General features: G+C 37.4%; 3 protein-coding genes across 3 annotated transcripts; 1 reads left to right on the top strand and 2 right to left on the bottom strand.

The window, feature by feature from the left end:
- The first annotated feature begins 244 nt into the window (after positions 1-244).
- LOC107802256 (putative glycosyltransferase STELLO1) lies at positions 245-8704 on the top strand. The gene is made up of 3 exons (XM_016625721.2): positions 245-2256; positions 7680-7806; positions 8019-8704. Exons 1-3 carry the CDS (start codon positions 548-550, stop codon positions 8484-8486), a joined length of 2304 nt encoding a protein of 767 aa, XP_016481207.2. The 5' UTR covers positions 245-547; the 3' UTR covers positions 8487-8704.
- A 615-nt stretch (positions 8705-9319) lies between these two features.
- LOC107802255 (magnesium-chelatase subunit ChlH, chloroplastic) lies at positions 9320-15363 on the bottom strand. The gene is given in 5 exon segments (NM_001325713.1): positions 9320-9859; positions 9961-10437; positions 10543-12345; positions 13496-13578; positions 13702-15363. Coding segments are annotated over 5 exon segments (4149 nt in total). The 5' UTR covers positions 15110-15363; the 3' UTR covers positions 9320-9481.
- Positions 15364-17086: 1723 nt separating this feature from the next.
- Positions 17087-22343, bottom strand: LOC107802257 (protein N-terminal glutamine amidohydrolase). The gene is made up of 6 exons (XM_016625722.2): positions 22206-22343; positions 20944-21049; positions 20202-20279; positions 19982-20112; positions 19387-19511; positions 17087-17895 (listed from the first exon to the last, which is right to left on the bottom strand). The coding sequence occupies exons 1-6, from the start codon at positions 22268-22270 to the stop codon at positions 17729-17731; spliced, it is 672 nt and encodes a 223-aa protein (XP_016481208.1). The 5' UTR covers positions 22271-22343; the 3' UTR covers positions 17087-17728.
- Positions 22344-22928: the final 585 nt, after the last annotated feature.

Below are 22928 nucleotides of genomic sequence, written 5' to 3'. Positions count from 1 at the left end.
TAAAGTTTTGTCCACTTTTGCCATTCTTTTCATGACTTTTATGTCTTAATCCATTGAGTTGATTTTTCTTTTTTTCAGAAATCTCTTCAGTTGTTGATTTGTCTATTCTTGAGTTATTGGCCACCCAATTCCAGATCATCAACATAAATAAAGTAAACAAAAAGATAAAAATATAAACAAATGATCACTACCCAACAAACAAAATACACCTCCTAGATCCAAATTGAAAAAAAAAATAAAAAATAGAAATGGTTGAGTCTTAAAAGTGTACCTCTCGGCTCTCACCAAACTGCCCCAACTGAAGTTAACCTTCAAGCTAAAGCAACTCCCCCCCTCCCCCCTCCCCCCAACCCGAAATCCAACCTCTGTCGGCAAACACAAAAACACACGCTTTGTAACATTTCTCACACTCTTAAAGATTCAAACTTTAGTCAAATGCTAGATTTAAGAATCAAGACTTGAACTTTCTCAAATAAAGATTCAAACTTACAGTCACATTTTTGTGTACTGTGTGTGTGTGTGTGTGAATTGTGGAGGTGGGATTTCAATGTTAGTCCAAGATCGTGAGGGTTCTGGTCCTAAATCACCAAAAGGACCAAAACCCACTAGGGAAAGATCATCAATTCCCTTATCAGTATCATCAAATGCCAAGAATCTTGATTTTTCTACATGGGTTTCTGAAAATCTTTATAAAGTTCTCACCTTTTTATTCTTAATCTCCACAATTGCCATTTTTTTCTACCTCCATAGTGCTGCTGGTGACACCACTACTCTCCTTTGTTTGCAGTCAACTCAAACTCACTCTATTAAACCTGAATTTCCCAGAATTAAGTGGAATGATATACCAAGAATCTCAGATAAGTCTACACCTTATGCAAATTTTAAATCTGAGAAATGGATTGTGGTTTCTGTTTCAGATTATCCATCAGAAGAGCTTAAAAAGCTGGTAAGGATCAAAGGGTGGCAGGTTCTTGCAATTGGGAATTCAAAAACTCCTAAAGATTGGATTTTGAAAGGTACAATTTACTTGTCTTTGGAAATGCAAGCTAAGTTAGGATATAGGGTTGTTGATTACTTGCCTTATGATTCTTATGTTAGAAAAACTGTTGGTTATTTGTTTGCTATACAACATGGTGCTAAAAAGATTTTGGATGTCGATGATCGTGGTGTTGTGATTGATGATGATATTGGCAAACATTTTGATGTTGAATTGATTGGTGAGGGTGCTAGGCTAGAGGTGATTTTGCAGTATAGTCACGATAATCCTAATAGGACTGTGGTGAACCCTTATATCCATTTCGGGCAACGTTCCGTTTGGCCTAGAGGTTTGCCATTGGAAAATGTGGGTGAGATTGGACATGAGGAGTTTTACACTGAGATTTTTGGTGGAAGGCAGTTTATCCAGCAAGGGATTTCGAATGGTTTACCGGATGTGGATTCGGTGTTTTATTTTACTAGGAAGTCGGGGCTTGAAGCGTTTGATATTAGGTTCGATGAGCATGCTCCGAAAGTGGCGTTGCCCCAGGGTATGATGGTTCCAGTTAATTCGTTTAATACTATTTTTCATTCATCTGCATTTTGGGGTTTGATGCTGCCAGTTTCTGTTAGTACAATGGCTTCGGATGTTTTAAGAGGATATTGGGCACAGAGGTTATTGTGGGAGATTGGTGGATATGTTGTAGTGTATCCTCCCACTATTCATCGGTATGATAGAATCGAGGGATATCCTTTTTCAGAAGAGAAAGATCTACACGTGAATGTTGGCCGCTTAACCAAATTTTTGGTAGCATGGAGATCAGGTAAACACAGGTTGTTTGAAAAGATATTGGAGTTAAGCTATGCAATGGCTGAAGAAGGCTTTTGGACAGAGCAAGATGTCAAGTTTACCGCTGCATGGCTTCAAGATCTGCTTGCTGTTGGGTACATGCAGCCTCGACTAATGTCTTTGGAGTTAGATCGACCAAGGGCAAGTATAGGCCATGGCGACAGGAAGGAATTTGTACCTCAGAAGTTGCCATCTGTGCATCTTGGTGTAGAAGAGATAGGTACAGTGAATTATGAAATTGCCAATTTGATCAAGTGGAGGAAGAATTTCGGCAATGTTGTGCTCGTAATCTTTTGTAGTGGACCTGTTGAACGTACTGCCTTGGAGTGGAGATTGCTTTATGGAAGGATATTTAAGACGGTTATCATATTGTCCAACCAGAAGAATGTAGATCTTGCCGTTGAAAAAGGAAATGTGGATTATATTTACAGGTTAGTCATCAATATCCTTTTTCTTTCACTTTTTAATTTTTTGGGAATGAGTTTATGGTTTCTGTTGAATGTTTACCTTTCTCAAAAAATGTTTATGGTTTCTGTTGTTATCTTGGGTGGAAAAGTATAGAGGGGGTAGTCAATATGAAACCGGTCTGTCTTGTTAGTCTATAACAGTATAAAGCATATCATCAATTGAGCTGACATATTTTTCCATATTTCTTTTATTTGGTATACATTTGTTTCCATTCTTTTGGTAGAGGTGATCAATAGATAAATCAGTGAGCTCACTGAGAGTTGTCATGCAAGAGTGAGAACTAATTATTATTGAACCTCAGTAGTTACTATGCTGCCTTTTTTTACCTTCCCTAATTAAGTAATGGTTGTACTGATATAGTAGGAAAAGTCGGGACCCTGTATACAACGCATAAAGAAAAGGTAGAGAATCTCAAAAATATGTGAAAGAGGAACTGATCCTGTTATTAATCAGATCTCATAAGTGCTCCAAATATTTACAAGAAATAACAAAAGGTAAGAATCTGTGAAGTATTTTTAGATCCTCCCCAACGACCTTTGGTTTCTCTCTTCTAAATGGTCCACATGACTACATGAGTGCTAGAGGGGCCATGTCCTATGCTGTATTTCTCCTTCTTCTGCTTTAAAATTTCCAGCTAAGAACTAAGATGCTTATCCTTGACATTTGCCACCACCATTAGCCATTCACTTCCTCAATGCATGCCTTTTTGTCTAAATCTTCTGAAATTTCTTTTTCTTCTTCTTTTTAACTGTGTTGTATAGTTATAACCCTGAAGAAGAATTCTTAGTTGATTAACAGAAGCAGAAAAGTACCAAGTAATAGAGAACATAAAGATCAACGTTATAAACAGAAGAAAATGTGTTGAAAATGATATAAGGAGGAACTCTTACTTGTCTGGTAGGAATTCCTCTTTTTGCAGTATGATGAGAAAAATTTCATGGGATAGTATGGTGAAGTCAAATCACTTTCTCCTACTCAAAGTACCACAACCTCGAAGATACCAAAAGATCACCTGATTAGTGAAAGTATTCAACTCATACTTGAAGGAGAATTTAACTTCTTTTCTTTTTTTTTCTCCTCTTAATACAAGGATCAACAACAATCCAATGCAGTGTTTTGGATAGCGTGAGCCGACAAATAGCGACGAGGGCCCGTTTCACTGTGGCGAGAGGCGTGCAGCGAAGCGCTCGCCTTTTTGATGTGAAGCAACAATTTATACAAAAACATAAAATATTATATACATATAACTAAAAACTCAATAACAATAATATATTAATAAATATATCAATTCAAAAATTAAAGACTCAATAGATAGTCATAGTAGATTCATAAACTAAAGTCTAATAGTCTAAAACAAGCAACATCTATTCTTCTTCAAGATTTTCAAATTCTACAACTTCATGAATGTTAGCATTATATTGGCTATCATCTTCTTCATTTATTACTATCGGATGACACCATTTCAATGTTGTTTTATAGAAAAAAAATTATCAAGTCAAAATGCAATTAATTCTACTCTATAAGACTATAAGTCTATAATTGAAAAAACAGAGCAAACAAAAAGAGGGCTACTGCCTCTGGTCGAAAAACAGAACCCAAAAAAAAAAATCCAGAGCTCTGGTCGAAAAACAGAGCAAAGAAAGAAGAAGAAAAAAAGAGCAAAGAAAGAAGAAAGAGCTGATCATTGAAGAAAGAAGAAAGAAGAAGAAAAAGAAAAAGAAACAAGAAGACAACAATGGTGAAGTCGACCAGAGCGAAGAAAAAAAGAAAAAGACAACTGAAATAGAAGAAGAAAGTAGAAGAAGAAGAAGAAAAGAAAAGAAAGTAACATACGTGTGTTAGTGTGCTGATGATGGAAGAAGAAGAAGAAGATGAAGCCCTAATTTTTCTGCTGAGAAATGGTCGCTGCTCGTCGCTGAAGGAGAAGAAGTGAAACCCAAGTCCTAATTTTGTGTTTTAATCTAAATCGCTGCCTTTTCTTCCGTTTTTTTCAAATAACGTCGCCTCGCATCGCCTCTCGCTACACAGGCAGAGGCGCTCGCCTTTTCTTCGCAACGCAACGCAACAGACCAAAAAAGCGCAGCTGCCTCGCCTGGTGTCGCCACACGCTGTTAGCGGCGTAGCGCTCGCTATTTACAACACTGATCCAATGTAATACCACAAGTGGGTCTGGGGAGGGTAGGATGTACGCAGCCTTACCCCTACCCTGGAAGGATAGAGGAACTGTTTCCGATAGATCCTCTTAATACAGGGATCAAGGTGGGGAAAGATCACTAACTGAAAACGGAAGCAGAATGACAAAACCTCACAACCCTCAACCTGCAAGCTCTTGTACTCAGTCTCGCTCCCCCCATCCCTTCCCCTCCCCTCCAAATTCCCAAAAGCATCTTCCTAACTTCGCTCTTTATTAGTTGCTTGATGATCATTCTTCTTCTGCTCCAGCCCTTCTTTTAGTTATTCCTAATACATGTTATTACTGCTATATTCAGTATTCACTGTTTATATTTTGTTCTATTTTAATATTTGTATTCAGTGTATTTCAATTATTATATCCTGTATTCATGCATGAATACAGATGTATTCAGCTGTATTGAAAAAATACAAACCTTCGAAATACATAAATACAAGCAAAAAAAATGTATGTATGCAAAAATACAATGTATTTATATCATTGTACGTGACTAAATAGCAAAGAAGAGAAGAAAGTTTGCCGGAGATGGCGTTTTCCGGCTAAGCAAAATATTGTATACATTGTATTAAAACTAAAAATGATAATTTAATATTATGGAGTAGAAATGATCACAAGGGACTTACCTCAAGTTTTCCTTGAAAATCTATCAAAAATCGCCTCTGCTCAAGCTCCAATTTGCCAAAAATGGAGAATGGGACGAAGTCCCCTGCTTTATAATTCTGCCCAGTCACCCTTACTTGCAATTTGCGTGGTTAATTACCTGATTTAACTGCATATCCTCTTTATATGCTGAACACTGGCTGAATAAAGTATTTGAGTAACTGCACACACACACACACAATGATGTTTCTTTATGTGCTTTATGACTTGATTTTATTATTGTTATGTACTTGTTAAAAAGATGAAACTGTACAAGTTATAGCAAGTATTTTTTATAGTTCTCGCTTCTTTTACCTCGCCGAGGTTGGTTATGTTACTTGTTGAGTACATTGGGCCGGTTTTACTCATACTATACCCTGCACTTAATTGTGCAGATCCAGGTTGCGATTTGTAGAATCGCTGTTGTTTGATGTAATTTTTGGCCTCGAGTAGGTCCGTTATATGTTTTGGGACTAGTTGGTATATTCGAACATATTCGAACGGGGTCTCATGGACCCTAGGTGTGATTCAGATTGAATCCGAAACAAGTTTGGACCTTGTGTGAGTGATGAAGGTTGTTGTGTCTGGTGCAATCGCACCTGCGCATTTTGGCTTGCAGGTGCAGCGCTGCAAGAGCGGCTCTTGAGCCGCAAAAGCGAAAGTGGCCTTGCCCAGTTGGGACCGCATGTGCGGTCATTTGTCCGCAGAAGCGGACTCGCAGATGCGGAGGTGGTCATCGCAGTAGCAGAAATTGGGAAGGCATTGGGCAGGACTGCAGGCGCGGTCACTTTTTCCGCAGAAGATCGACTTTAGATCGGGGTACCATCAGTTGATGATCCGGGACTCAGATGTCCCGAAGACTGCCTTTCGTACTAGATATGGACATTATGAGTTTTTAGTGATGTCTTTCGGTCCGCATAAAAGTGATATATATATATTTCTTTTGATACTCTTAGAGGCTTGTAGGCTAGTGTTAGTATTTGATTGCATGTTATGGCTGGGTATGGCTCTGCTAGTGACAATGATGATCATGTATTAAATGCTAATGTTTATTTTGCTAAATAGTTATTCTTAATTATAGTGCTAATATTTGGAGGCCATTCTTGCTTATACATTGATTAACAGATACACTATGGTTTAATATATAGGAGGTCGAGTCGAACCTTTTTGTTCCAATTTTGATATTCATTTTTAATCATGATATTTTGTAATACTAAGAAAAAGGCTCGTGACTATCTACTTGTAAAGTGGTACAGTATGAAGTCTATTTATATCTAGTGTTCAACCTTATCTGCTTGAATCTCACTGACGATGCATGGTGCACTAGTGATTTCAGTAGCAGCTCAATTTAATGAGATGTTGGTCATTTCTCGATATGCAGTGTGCATTAGTACATCCATGCAAATGCATACTTTATGTTTGTGATTTTGTGATGGATTCAAGTTAGACATTTGGCTGTTTCTGCACTTGATGGTATAAAGGTTGCCAGTTTCTTTCTTCTTTTTTTTCTGGAGCATTTTTAGCTTGTTACTAGCATAAAGTGTTGAGTTTGACTCGAGGATTTGCTGCAAATGATGTTGGAGTGTGACCTGAAACTATTAAGTTGTAACTGCTTGAAATTCATCAACTACTTTTCCTTAATATAAAAATATCTGACTCACACTGAAGTGAAATAGGTCAATAAAATGCAGCTCATCATTCATGGAATATTTTGTAACATCTAGCATATTTATGTGTCTCCATTGACGTACTCGTGGGCAGAAATATTTTTGTGTTCTGAGACCCATGGCACTATATGTTGGGTTAGGAGATTGGCATTGCATACGGAGACTGCAATATAATGGTCTGTACAAACAGGAGTCTTCTGTGGCCGAAATTCTTCAAGATCATATTTTGGTCAGATGGTCGCAGACAACATAAGTCTTGATCACGTGACTCACTTTGAAATAGTTCGGCACGAAGAGGAGTAGTTGAGGAGAATGGGAAAAAGAGGTGTTTGAGAATGAAATTTCAGACTAGTGATCATACATATGTGATCTATATTTTTGGATACACCAGATGCAGTGTTGGAGAGGAAAAGGGCATCAAGCCTGGCTGTAAATGTGGTGATACTTATTAGTTACCTTTCTCAAAAAAAAAAAAGTGGTGATATTTGTGCTACACAGGACCTACTGCTATAATGGTGCTTGAGGGAGAATTTGCTTCAAACTTATAACTCCACCCTTTGATTGTTGATAAGCTCATTAAATGAAACGGTCTAGGCTTTTTCTAAACATCTAATTGCTTCGCTCCTATTCTAATTCAGTGTTGGATAGAACTTTGGTACAACACTTGTTGCAATCTGTGACTCTTGTTATACCAACCAGTAAATCAGTGCTAGCAGTAATGGAAGATACTCCTACCATAGCATATGCAAAAATACCATGACTTTCTAGTTATTCTCTTTATTCAAAAACTATTCTAATCGTGTTTGTCTAAATTTTTATCTTGGCTACATGAAAGTTCAGATATTCTTGATTTAAATACTAAATAGAATGTTGGCAAATTTTGTTTCAGGTATGCGCCAAAGTTATTCGATAGATACTCTAGTGCAGAAGGCTTTCTATTTCTTCAGGACGATACTATCCTTAATTACTGGAACTTGCTTCAAGCTGACAAGTCTAAGCTCTGGATAACAAACAAGGTAAGTACAAAATGTGAAGTCCTTATTTTTGGTATCAACTTCTTGTTAGTGGGAGGTTTATATGTTATGTTACTTGTTACAAATTCAGCCAATTCCCACTTTTTATGCTTTAATTGAAGGCATTTTACCGTTCTATTCTCTCGTTTCTTATGTTATTACTTGTACTTTTTGCTGTTATTCATAGCCATCTCATGTCTTTCTTATGCATGCAGTTATCCAAGTCATGGCACTCTGTTTCAGTTGCTGGCAATTCAGACTGGTTTGTGAAGCAAGCAGACGTTGTTAAGAAAGTGGTGGCGACAATGCCAGTACATTTGCAAGTCAATTACAAAGAGTCAATGAAAAATGACGAGACCTTAACACTATGCAGTTCAGAGATATTCTACATCCCTCGACGTTTTGTATCCGACTTTGTCGATCTTGTTAATCTAGTAGGGAATCTCGACATGCATCATAAGATTGCAGTGCCAATGTTTTTTATGGCGATGGATTCTCCACAAAATTTTGATTCAGTGTTGAATTCAATGATTTACAAGAAGAAGCCTCAGGGTAATTTAACGACATTTTATTCAGCCGAAGCGCCTGCAATTCACCCCTGGAAAGTATCAAGTGAGCAAGAGTTCATAAAGCTGATCAGAGTTATGGCAGCAGGTGACCCCCTATTAATGGAGTTGGTATAGTGTAATGATAGATTCAGTAAACATACTTGGAAGGGTCCCACAGGGAAAATGTAAAACATGTAAAGTTTATGTGCAGCTGAATTCTGCCATTCTTTTATACCATTCTTTAGTAGGGAGGGATGGGGTGAAAGGAAGGTTTTGTGCTCTTGTAGATTTTTGTTGTACTACTATTTTTAACTCTCAAAAATTTTTGTGGCAAAAGAAATTAAAGGAGAAAACAGTGCTACTAGCTTTCTTCTGATTTTCATTTTTTTTTTTCATTTTGCTTTTGAATATGCTAAAGTTCCACAGAACATTCTTTGTACATCTTCAGTCCTTTACATGTATACAGATGAGAAAATTAATATTGCTTTCATATTTTTTATCTTGATATTCGAACAGTTGAACTATAAATGTCCCAAGACTGCAGTTGACACACTTGGAGTGCTCGGTAAGACGGAAGTCATTTCCACGGAAAATGTTTTCCATTGTTTGGTTGGTGAGTGGAACATATTGTGCGGAAAAATATATATTGAAGAGAAATAATATTATTAGAAAACTAGAGTGTTATGATGAAATTTTTGAATACTAATTATTAATAATAATGTCTAAGTGTTAGTTGGAACAAATAATACGAAATTAATAGTCAAGATAGTTGTAAGTAAAATGACCTCCGACCTAAGTGAGGGTAGTCATTCTCCTCTTGATGGATATGTTTTCCTTGAAAAATGCTTTCTAGTTACCGATCACCAGAAAATGATTTTCTCATAATAAAAAATTTCCTAGAAAATGGCTTCCGTCATAACATACCTATTGTAGAAGTAACATTTTGAGAAGATGAAGACAATTGCGAGTTTCAAGCTCAAATTTGAATATATGGAAGCAGTATTTTCTCATAGAAGTAGGACATCCCCAAAAATGAACAAAATTACACTGGGGACTGTCAAAGGAATTCACATCAGAAACAGTTAGGAACAAACAGGCAATAATCAGAGATCATTCTTTTTGCTATACATTTATCGATCGATTCCCTCAATCTTGTCTTCAACTTCTGAGTATAATTGCTTGAGTTTCTCAATGTTCTCTGCAGAAGTTTCCCAGTATCCACGCCCGTTGGCTTCCAAGAATGTCTGAAGCAACTTCCTGAAAGAATTTGGATTTGTGTTCATGAGCCTGTTCAACATCTCCTGATCTTGAATGAAGGTTGTGTTGGCTTCTTCATACACCCAATTATCAACTTGGCCTGAAGTTGCACTCCACCCCACTGTGTTAGTTAATCGTTTCTCAATCTCACGAACACCCTCGTAGCCAGTGGATAGCATGCCTTCATACCACTTGGGGTTCAACAACTTTGTCCTTGCGTCAAGCCTCACAGTCTCAGACAACGTACGTACCTGAATCATCACAGAGTGAGGCATTAGACATAAACTAAAAGAGCTTCTATCAACTGAATGAGTAACATTTTGCAAGTTAACTAACAAGTGATAAAACTCACCTGAGCATTAGCAGTAGTGGTGTCAGCAATGTATGCACTAGGCTTCTTCCCGTCTTTCCTGAGGTTCTGCACAAGGTTGGTTGGGTCTGAATCGAAGTAGTGACTCACGTCTGTGAGTGAAATTTCTGATGAGTCAAGGTTCTGGAATGTGGCATCAGCCGTGCTAAGAGCCATCTCAAAAACTTTCCTCTTCTCAGTCATGCCAACACCAGGGGCATCACAGTCAAATGCAAATGACTTTCGGCTCAAGTACATGTCTTGAAGTTGCTTCTCATCATTCCATGTTGAATTCTCAACAGCAAGGTTAATGTTGGAGGAGTAAGATCCTGAAGCATTTGAGAAGATCCTTGTAGCAGCTTCACGAACATCAACTCCGAGTGTTTTTGCTTGTTCTAGTGCATGTTTCCTGACGTAGTTTTGGTCTTCTGGCTCGTCGAGCTCTGCAACCATCTTGACTGCTCGGTCAAGGAGATTCATCTGTTGGAACAAAAAAACAATAATCATCATCTGTGTTTGTAATCTAATAGAACAAGCAGAAGATATTGTAAATAGAACAGCTTGACATTGCACTAGTGCCAATACCTGATTGATGAAGAGATCTCTGAACACCCCAGAGCAGTTGACAACAACATCAACTCTAGGCCTTCCAAGCTCTTCAAGGCTAACAGGTTCCACCCGGTTAACCCGTCCTAACGAGTCTGTAACTGGCCTAACACCAATCATCCACATAACCTGTGCCAATGACTCTCCATAGGTCTTGATGTTGTCTGTTCCCCAAAGAACCAGAGCAACAGTCTCCGGGTACTTGCCCCCGTTGTCGGCCTTTTGCCTCTCCAACAATCTTTCAACAACAATTTTGGCACTCTGCACTGCTGCTATTGTGGGAATAGCTTGTGGGTCCAAAGCATGGATGTTTTTCCCAGTAGGCAAAACTTTCGGGTTTCTGATCGGATCCCCTCCTGGACCTGGTTCAACATATTTCCCTTCTAGAGCCTGTTTCAAGCTTCCCACCTCGTTGTTAGCGACAATTAGCTTCAGACACTCTCCCAAGAACTGGAATAGAACTCTGAGCTTGTCCCTATCAGCTCTGTAAAATTGGGTGTTTGACAAATACTGGATCCATGGTTCATTTATACCAAAACCAAGGATTGAGGTTAGCTTGTCATTGACATTCACAACCTGACCCTTGTTGTTTGTCGTACGTTCAACAAATGCTGATATTGCTCCACGTGATGCCTCAGTAATTTGACGGAGCAGCTCCACATCTCGTAAGATGCCCTGGTCATTGCCTCTGTAAATCTCCTCAATGCTTCTTCCAACCGTCGCAGCCAATATAGATGGAAGGGCAGAAATACCCTCTTCAGGACGGTCCAATGCCGCAATATTGACAAGAGTAGCAACTGCTTCCATCGCGGTTGGAGGTTCACCAATGATGTGAAGTCCACACGGAAGAAGACGAGACTCGATCTCCATAATCTTAGAGTATACTTTTCCTACCACAAGGTCACGCTCTTTGGCCGAGATTTCCTCCCCTTCTTCTGGAAGATCAACATCCTTGTCAAGATTACACTGTCTAGCTGTACTGATGATAGAGTTCACAATCTGTTGGCCACGGCCTGAGTCTTTCAGAGATTGGTATGAGGAAATGAGCTCACTGAGCTGCTTGAGTCCCTTGTAGAGTCCAGCATTCTCAGCCGGAGGAGTCAAGTAGCTAATGGTATTCGCATAACTCCTTCGTTTGGCAATAGTTGCTTCAGATGGGTTGTTTGCTGCATAGTAATAGACATTGGGAATGTTTCCAATGAGACTATCAGGGAAACAAGCATCGCTCATTCCCACCTGTTTACCTGGCATGAACTCAAGAGAACCATGAGTACCAAAGTGGAGAACTGCATCAGCTTTGAAAATTTTCTCCACAAAGGAATAGTATGCAGCAAAACCATGGTGAGGGCTAGCTGATTTGGAGAACAGAAGTCTCATCGGGTCACCCTCGTATCCAAACGTGGGCTGAACACCGATAAAGACATTGCCGTACTGTTTACCATATACCAAGAGGTTTTCTCCATCAGAGTTCAAATTACCAGGTGCTTTCCCCCAGTTTTCTTCAAGAGCAGTAGCATAGGGGGTTAGCTTCTGGTATTCTCTAACATTCATCTTGTAAGCTATGTTAAGATTTGGGCTGCTGAACTGAGCTTCTTTGTCGTGAATTACTTCTTCAATAAGTTGTGCAGAAGTCTCAGGCAGCCCCTCAACGTTGTAGCCGTCTTTCTTGAGATCTTTGAGAACAGAGTATATGGAGGCAAAGACATTCAAGTATGCAGCAGTTCCGACATTGCCTTTGTCTGGAGGAAAGCTGAAGACAGTGATTGCCAACCTCTTCTCAGCCTGCACATTGTTTAGTTACACATTGAGCATCAGTAGCAGAAAATAATTTGACCATTGTTATAATGCAACATAATTAGATTAATAAATCCACCGAATAATTCTAGCTAATAAAAGGGCAGTCCGGTGCACTAACCTCCCGCTATGCGCGGGGCTCGGGGAAGGGCTGGACCACAAGGGTCTATTGTACGTAGCCTTACCCTGCATTTTTGCAAGAGGCTGTTTCCACGGCTCAAACCCGTGATCTCCTGGTCACATGGCAACAACTTTACCAGTTACGCCAAGGCTCCCCTTCTAATTCTAGCTAATAAAGATCATAATACACATTTAGGGAGAATTATGAAAAGGGAACCACAGGTCTCCAAGTTTCAATATTGTTGTCCCTTTGGTCTATGACCATTGCAAGATAGAGAAATTGTACAATTCTGACCCTAAACAGGAAAATCGAAAAATTCTGGTTGCGTATCGAGAATTTCATCCTAATTTGCAACTTGTGATCATGATAAAATATCAAAACAGTCATTTCAGAATCCATGAGACTTGCTGAAGTCCTAATGAAAGTGATCAAAGTTTAAACAATAGAAGAAGGGAACTCTTAAACATCTCTACATCAAATAGTATTTCTAAGTGACAGATAAGAGAGTTCTATCAATGGTTCATATTAATTTTCCACTTACTCAAAGAAATTGGTTCATGTTAATCAGTATTTGCAAGTAATTAGGCAGCCCAGTGCACAAAGCATCCCGTAGGGTCCGGGGAAGGGCCGCACCCCAAGGGGCCTACCCTATTGCAAGCATCAATGACTGATTCCACGGCTCAAACCCGTGACCTATATGTCACACGGAGACAACTGGACCGTTGCTCTAAGACAACTTGACATTGTCAAGTATTTGCAAGCAATTGACAATGTTAATTACACTTTCTCATATCAAATCAATTGTCATTGAAATAACTAAGTTATATGACCATTTGTGAAATTTACCCTTGGTCTAAGCACCTTTCTGAGGTGTTTCATTATTTCTATTAGCCAATGTATTACCTTAAAACCACTAAACAAATCTTATCTTTAAATCTGAAACAATATGAATAGAACCAATATGAATAGACTACTACAATAGGCTAGGGGCAAGAACCAATATTTCAGCACACATACCTTTGTTTTTCTCTTTAACTCTCCCCATTTGATTGCCCTGGTGCAAAGCTGCTCCACTCTTTTGTGAAGAGCATGTGATTTCCCTGCATATTTCAAGTAATGAAAGGAAAACTAATCAAACTAAACATACTTTTGCATTTCATATCTAGTAAAAATGGAAATCAACATTGCTAAGGGAAAGAACAAAGAAGTAAAAAGATACTTGCCTGTTCTTGGATCGCGACCGGCGAATACGATGGGCTCCATTCCTCCATCCAGCTCAGGGAGAGCAACTTGTAGAGCCACCTGAATAGGGTGCAGCCCCAAAGTACTGTTCAACCATTCCTCTGTTGTTTGGAAAACCAAAGGCAATGCCACAATATAAGGCACATCAAGTTTCATCAAAGCCTCTATTGCCCTTGGATGGTCTTGTCTTGCTGGCCCTCCAACAAGTGCAAAACCAGTAAGTGATATTACTGAATTCACAAAAGGCTTCTTTGTAATAGGATCAATGAAATATCTCTCAACTGGCCCCGAAAAGTCTAGCCCACCGGCGAAAATTGGGATAACTTTAGCCCCTTTTGCCTCCAATTCCATGATCACAGCCACATAGTGACTCTCATCACCAGTAACAATATGACTCCTTTGCAAAACCAGCCCAACAACAGGAGCATTTGAACTCTTGAGTTTCTCATTAGTATCTCTCCTTGTTGCATACCAATTCAAATACTCCTTCACATCATCATACATACAAGGAGCCAAAGGGTGCCAAATTCCATTATCCAAGTACAAAACCGGATCCGAGTAGTCGATTTTCATCCCTTTAAGAGCAGGAACATAAGAACCAGAAATCATTTTCAAGAAATTCACCAAATTATCAGGTGAACCTCCTAGCCAAAACTGCAAACTTAGTATGTACAACCTAGCATCTTGAGCTTTATCACTTGGTAAATACTTCAAAACCTTAGGCAATGTTCTCACAAGCTTCAACATCTGATCAGAAAAACCTGCAGAAGAAGGTTTCTTCTTCTTGAAAAGCTCAAAAAATGGACTCTTTGATTGCCCCAATTGTGACATACTAAAAGATCCCAACTTGTTCAACCTCATCACCTCAGGCATTGATGGAAACACCAAAACTGCATCAAGTCTGTCCCTTTCTTTCTCCACTGCAGATTTTACCTTTAAAGCCAATTCTTCCACAAAAATCAATGAACCAATAAACACATTTGCATCCTCAAGATCTTTACAAAACATTTTATAAGTATTCTCATCTCTAAGCTCCTCAACCAAGTACCCCACAACCTCAAAAGAAGCAAACTGACCATTCTTGTTCAGTGTCTGAACAGCAGCAGTAAGTGATGATTGGTACTGAGCTTCCAATACAACATAGACTATTTTCACAGTAGCAAGTCCCTGAGTATTTTCAGGCACAATTCTCCTAACTTCTTGAGTTGTTTGAGTGAATAAACCATTGCCAATAGCATTACATTGGAATTTCTTTGGTGATTTTGAGTAAGTGGGGTTTATTTTCTTGGGAAGAAATGAGTGAAGAAAGTAATGCTTTTGAGAAATGGATGACAAGTGTTCTACTTTTGAATTTGGCAATGTAAATGGTGAAGAAACCAAAGAAGCCATTGTTTCAAACTTGTAAAAAAGTTTCAAACTTTAACTCTTTCGTTTCTTGATTCTACACAAATTGTACAGAAAACTATAAAAAAACCAAGAAAAAAAAACTAAACGAAACTTGAAACAAGAATCTTGGAAGTGTGGAAGTTGAATTTAACTTCCTATAGATTGTGTTTTGAGAAAAGATTTCTGCTTCACTTTTTTCCTCTCTTTTTTCAAGTGAAATGTTCTAAGTTTATAGTTTTATGTGGAGAGTAGTGGCTGTTATGGAAGTTAAGAAATTTGAGTGAAAATATAGCTGTTTTTATTTTATTTGGGAGGGTGGGGGGGGGGGGGTTTAAGTTAGTGGTGAGACAAAGGGACACGTGGCAAGAAGGGTATGTATCAAAAAGTTGGCAGTAAAATTTATGAGGTAGGAAAATGAGATTTTGTTCTTCTTTGTTGTATTTTCTATCTGATTGGGGTCATGTTTGATGATGATTCTTGAGTTTCTATTGGTGAGTATAGATTTCCTAAAATAAAGGAATGGGCAGAGAGAGAAGAGGGAGTGTGGAGCGTGGATTATGATGAGAGAAAAAATAGGGGAGATTTTTTTTATTTTTTTTATTTTTTGTTAGTCATTTAGTTTCTTTTTGTTTGTAAAAATTCTGATTTTTTTGAGTTTGTGACTCTCAGTGAAAAGGAAATGATATTTTATGTGTGAACCTCAATGGGTCCAGGTATCTTATTCTTCTGCCAGGTAAACTACCAAGCAAGGTTTTTTTTTTTTTTTTTTTTTTTTTTTAATAAAAAAAAAAGACAAAATAAATGGAGTTGGAACTTGTATAAAATAAAAAAAAGTTATTACACTTGTACAATTTCACATTTTGGAATTGTGTGTTGAGGCAAATATGCCAAACGAGTAACGTTGCTTTTTGTTATGAGGCTAAGAAATGTGTACTGCAATATATATATAGAGAGAGAAGCATTACTTGGTAATCTGTAAAGAGTTAAGTTTTAAATATTGATGATTTAAAAAATATTTATATATTTAGGTCATTTATAAAATAATTACATATAAATCTATATGATAAGTATTATAATTGGTAGCTTGGTACAATTAATATAACATGTTAAAATAAGGGGATAATGACAAGATCTTTACATTGTCACAGTGCATAAAACTTAGATCCCCAAGTAAAATAATAAATAATCAGCTATTACAAGTTAAACTATAATATTAGTGTAAAAAAAATTATATTTTAAAGGATAAAATTAGTAGCTAATGTGTCCATAATTATGTAAAAGAAATTATGCCAACTCATGATGGAAAAGAAATACAATACAGCATTGATAGAGACTTTTGAATCAATTATTACCACTTATCTCACAATGAAGAGGAAATTTCCCACATTTTCTCCACAATTAATAGGAGCATAATTTGGCCCATAGGATTCAAGAAAATAAACCACTTATGGCTGATGGTAATAATAGTATTGATTATAAACTCAATAAACCACTTATGCCTGGTGGTAATAATAGTATTGATTATAAACTCTACTATTGTATACTTCATCTGTTTCATTTTATATGGTGCTTTTCGAGTTCATTTTATATGGCATTATTTGAGTTGATATGAAATTTAACAAAGAATGACTGAGATTAAGGTATTCTTAGAATTTATAGTGATTAAGGTAGAAGTACTTGTCTCTTGAATATTCGAACTCCCATTCAAGAACACAATGAGAAGGGGAAAAATGTAGCAAAGAAATAGTGCAAACATTGGAGACCAAGGTTCAACATAGCGAAAACAGAAAACACTAAGTGGTTTCTTTTGGCCAGTCTAAGCCTAAGTGATCAAAGTTACCTGATACTTGTGTTGCTGGAAGAAAGTAGATATCCAGTAGAATAGTTGAGGTGCGTGCAAGTTGGATCAGACATCATCGTTAATAAAAAAAAAATAGAAATGTTGCTAAGAAATTGCTAATAAGTCATGTGAATGTAGTATTTTGAAGAAATCACTGCACAATATGGTATGCCTCCTTCAACCATGTTCACAAACACCAGAAAATGTCTACACAAGTTCTACAAAATAAAACATCACCCCCAAAAGACTTGGTAAAACAAGAATTCATGCACACCAACCTCTTTTTTTTTTTTTTTATCAGGTAAGATAGATGATCCACACGAGCCTAACAACAACAATAACCCAGTGGAATCCAACAAGTGAGATCTGGGGAAGGTAATGTGTACGCAGACCTTCCGAAAGACCCTCACCTCGAGAGGAATCCACACCAACCTCTACAACAACAACCCAGTGAAATCTCACAAGTGGGGTTTGGGGAGGGTAATGAGTACGCAGACCTTACCCCTACCCCGAGGGAGTAGAGAGGTTGTTTCCGAAAGACCCTCGGCCCACACCAGCCTCTACAACAACAACCCAGTGAAATCCCACAAGTGGGGTCCGGGGAGGGTAGTTAGTATGCAGACCTTACTCCTACCCCAAGGGAGTAGAGATGCCGTTTCCGAAAGACACTCGGCCCACACCAGCCTCTATTTGCAAAATTTCCACAAGACACTTCTTTTTTCTGTTTCTTTACAAATGTAAACATCCTAGAGCATGAACTCAACTCTCAGCTAGTACATTATTCAACTCTCATCAGGAATCAAAGAGAAAAATTCCATTAAATCATTTTCACCAACTACAACGCCATGTTTCTCGGAGAAAACAACATTGACATTATCAGCTCCGACATTTTTCACAACATCGTCTGGAGAGACTGTAATGTACTCGTTCAGGTTGTGTATGGTTCCATCTGTACAAGCAAAATGTAGAACAAAATTAGCAACAATAGCTCAAATAAACGAGAGGTCACCACGTTTTCTCACTAAATGCACCAAATGACCCTAAAACACATGAGCTACCTATCAGATTTATAGGTAATGTAAATGTGTTTTCCCTATTTAACAATGAACAAATACTTGAAGCTCAAATGTATTGGTTCAAACTGCTAGTTATTTTGATGTGGGATACAGTAACGTATTTCAAATTTTAATGCAATATTTCCACCTCCAAATTTGGTCGAGTGTAGCAAGCCAAAAGATTAAGTGGAGCAAATTAATTGACTGTCAAGCAAAACGGTAATTCCTTATTGAGGTTTATTACGTAGATAATGACCAAAAGTGAAAAAGAGAACAATCGAATTAGAGGAAGCATTTGAGTATTTCTGAGTTAAAAATTATATCGAGGGAACAAAGTTATGTTTATCTACCAAAGATCAGAATAAACTTAAAATCAGAATGGAGAAGTACACTCCCGTGTTTGAAGTGACTACTTTGCCCACCGAGTTAACAGTAAACAACCATAGTCGTAGCGACTTATTTTACACCTTACTGAGCCAAAACGTGAAGATAAAGTTGTTTCGTCAATTAAGGTTCAATTATCATAGCTCTGATAAGGTTCGAGCCGTGAAAACAGCTTCTTGCAGAAATGCAGGGTAAGGCTGCGTATAATAGACCCTTATGGTCCGGCCCTTCTCCGGACCCCGCGCACATCGGGAGCTTAGTGCACCGGGCTGCCCCTTTTATCATAGCTCTGATATGTTTTAATATGAATCTTCTTCCAGAAACAATGATGTTTAGACTTACTTAAAGTTTCCAATGTGTAAGTTATTAGGAAACAATAGATCCTAAATGAACTTTTATACAGAACATATTCAGGTACACTCGAGAAGCTAAACTTTGAGGATTTAACAACAACAACAAACAAGAGTAATCTCACAAGTGGGGTTGGGGAGGGTAGTGTGTAAGCAGACGTTACCCTTACCTTGAAGGTAGAGAGGTTGTTTTCGATAGACCATCGGCTCATGAGAGACGAAAAGAAAAGCACTAAACTTTGAGGGTTTCAATTATATAATTCAAAAGGTGATCCACGATTAGGTTCACTGAAAGGTATGTTTTGAGAAATCACCAAAGTTCCTTGAAGTTCTAAGAATTTCAAAATGGCCAGAGTATTTTGATAAATGCAGAACGCATTAAATAAATTCCACTTTTTTCACTGTAAGATGTAAATTGATTTAAAGCGAGCATTGTGTCACCAAGATGCATGTTATAATGCATAGATAACCAGAGTTTAGGTGCCTTAAGGAACATGCAGGCTATGAAACTTTAATAAGTGCCCGATTTAAGAGAGCAACAATTATTTAACCTAGACGTCCTTTCATTCATTAAATGAAGTTACCCGCAGGCAACATTTACCAACAAATGGCAAAAGCATAATTTTGTAAACTTTAATTTCCTGTATTTACCTTCAGCAACAATAGCTTCGTGCAATGGCGGTTCGGCAATCCAATTTCCAGCAGAATCCTTCATATGTCTTCTATCAGATGCAAAGTGTCGGAGAAATATAGGGGCATGCACAACTCGAAAGAACCTGCCAAATTTGGTTCATGTGGTTGCAGTTAGCTTATTACTCCATGCACGATCACCAGAAGAATTGTTTCTTCAGAGAAAGGTCAATAAAGGAGCATTATTTATTTCATGAGAACACCAGTATAGGATCGACTACAAATAAAGCTAATTTCTTAAAGATAAATAGAAAATGAGATTCACTATGTAGAGCTTAAATGTTCAACATGTAGTGTGAAGGAAAGTTAGAAACATTTTAAGGTCGGGATGACGTCAGGCGGGAATGGAGAATAACACACATAAAGGCAGAACAACTACTTTTGCATCACAAGTTTAAGAATTCTAGATTTGAGCACATATGAAACATCTAGCTTTTACGGAAGAGAATGAAATAACAGTTCTTCCTCATTTAAGAACAAAAATTCTAGTGATATGTAGCTTTATCGATGTATTCAATGAAGTCATGTTTCGTCTTGGGACTAGAAAAGTTACTACCTTTTGAATTCTGAAAATATTTGAATTGATGGACGAATGCTCTCAGCAACATAGGAGCCAAGAGAAGATGGAATCGGAAGGCTTGAATCTAAATCCCACACTAGCGATGAAGAGTTCTCATTTCCCTTTTTCTGCATTAGCATTGCAACCAGATATCTTAAGGACATGAACTCCCTAATAGCTATACAGCTTACACTAGAACGAAGTAGGTTAATCTGACCTGTACACAAATGACGTGATAGTCCCACAAAATAACTCCCTCTGCTCGCTGGCTAGCCTTCTGATGCCACAGAGGAATCTGAACGCATATCTTTAAATTACTAAACATGGCCATAGCATAGGAACAACTTAATTGTCATCCATTCTCGTCTCTCCTTTATTAAAACAACTAAGATGGAAGGCAACAAAATACTAGAATGTTTAAGTCATATTTATTCATTTTGAAATTGGTTTATTCTGCAGCAGCATCTAGTTCCGAGGTTGGCCTAACCTAACTTGATGACACGCTTATAGTACGTTCGAGTGTTTGCTCGTCGTTTAGGCCCGTGGTGCCAATCAACCGAGCCACCAGGTTTGGTTAACTCATTTAAGTGCCCTGGAACATTTTCAGATATGTGTATACATGAAGTTCCTTTCATCCTATTACTTTGTTGAAATTGGTGATAGAGAGAAAAATTGAACGGAGTAATACATAACAAGGAATCGTCAAATGGTAAGCAAAAAGACCAAGTTCATCTAATGTTATAAACAATTAGTCTCTTCCATTTGCAAACAAAGACTTGCAATTAATATCATTTTGTTATCCAGTAAACTATTCGCTAGTATAACGGAAAACATTACCCTGACTAGTTGCGAAAAACATCTTATACGAGCATCATTTTCACTGAAATGAAGTATCAGCGAAGTGCATGAACTTCTTAAGAGAGTAATGAGTAACCAAAGGAAGAGCAAAGAGTAGTTACCTGCTTCTTCTCATTGGAAATGAAAATAATAAACAGATCAGAACCGTTGGTATTTGCCAGCCCATCATCACATAGCTTTTTGCATAGCAGGTAGACGTTTTCCTCACTGTAATAAAAAGTAAATAAAGAAAGCAGACAGAGACTACTTCTTGTTAGTGCTAGATAATCTTAATCAATCAATCAACTATGCCTCAATTCTAAATTAGTTGGGGTCAGTTCCTCTATCCTCGGTAAGTAAGCTTAAAGTGAATGGAAATTAAAAAACGGACATGTCAAATTTGAGAAGATAAGTACTTAGATTGAATAATTCAAAATAAAGAGATTTCACGGGTTTCAAAAGTTTCCCTTATTGTTATGAACATATAATTTTTAGGAAGGGAGGAGCATTTCTTCCGAAATAGGCTCAGAAATATACCTCCAACTTATTTTGCACTAGTGCATTAAACTTCTTCAACCAAATAAAAGATACAAGTTATTATCTGGTTTACTTCTTTACAACAACAACAACAAACCCAGTGTAATCTCATAAGTGGGGTTACGCTTGACACAACATGTAATAGGGTAACTAAAGTGAATAACACAACATGTAATAATAAAGAACTAGGAATAAGAAAATACAAGAATAGTACTAGTACGTTAACTTCTTTTAGATAATAAAATAATTATTCCACTTTTCTACTCATTCAACTATGGCTTCAACTACCGACATGGGCTGTGGTGGGATAGATACCAGAGGTCTCGGGTTCGAGTCCAGTCCCGTGGATACGGAAAAAATCATGTTAGGGAGCATTTCCCCCTTGAATGGGCCTTATGCGCGAATCCGAATATAGTTGGGCTCCAATACGGGCATCGGACACCGGGTGGGTAAACCCGACCAAACCAAAAACAAAACAAACTATGGCTATCAACTGTTTAATTCACATTACAAAGAAAATTTCAGCTCGTTCTTTATTCATTTACAATTTCACACAAATATATTTGGTTTTCATAACAGTGGTGCCAGCTTTCTTGACCAAATTTCCATATATACTTTTGTACTAAAAGATTTAAAAGAAAAAAAAAGAGAAAAAAAAGAGGGCAGATTCTAAAACTAGACAGCTGTGAAATTCATTTAAATTAGGCTTTTAAACCAAAAGGGTATCATCATTTTATGCATCAGATTTCATAAACAAACAGCAGTCTGTATTTCAAGAATGCATATATACACAACCCCCACTTCCCCCCTCCCCCCCCCCCCAAAAAAAAAGAGAGAGAGAGTGTACCAATAATAAGGTGTATGATGAAAGGTGGGAACTTGCAAAGGAACTTCCAAATTTGAAGTCGTCATTTTCCTCTAAAAAAATTTATTCTGCAGTTCTTGTTTTAATGTTATTCATTCTTCAGTAGAGAGAGATCAGCAGGAAAAAACACATAAGTGGAACTATACGACATTGTGGCATCCACTTCTTTATTCCCAAGTCCAAATTAGGGTGTGTTTGGTACGAACGAAAATGTTTTCCAATTTTTTCATGTTTGGTTGGCTTAAATGGTTTGAAAAATATTTTTCTCATGAACTCAATTTTCTCCGATTGGAAAAAAATATTTTCCCTATCAAAAGAAGGAAAAATATTTTCCAAATTCTTTTTCAACCTTCTCCACCCTATTTTTTATCCCCACCAACCCACCCCCACCCACCTCTTTCATTTCAACAAAACGAATACTTTTTTATAATGTAAAAAAGTATTTTCTTTTCAATAAAATGAGTATTTTATTTTCATAATTTAGAGAAAATATTTTCTTTCATTTAAAAAAAATAAGTACTTTCTTGTCATGATATAGAAAAATATTTTCTTTCATTTCAACAAATTGAGGATTTTCTTTTCATGATGTAGAAAAAATATTTTCTTTCATTCAACAAAATGATTAATTTATTTTCATGTTGTAGAAATGATATTTTTTTCAACAAAATAAAATATTTTCGTTTTAGTTATCGAGCTCAAATTTCA

Source organism: Nicotiana tabacum, chromosome 23 (assembly GCF_000715075.1).
Source record: "Nicotiana tabacum cultivar K326 chromosome 23, ASM71507v2, whole genome shotgun sequence".
NCBI lineage: Eukaryota > Viridiplantae > Streptophyta > Magnoliopsida > Solanales > Solanaceae > Nicotiana > Nicotiana tabacum.
The sequence above is the reverse complement of the archived record's forward strand: the minus strand, read 5'-3'. Positions and strand labels throughout refer to the sequence as shown.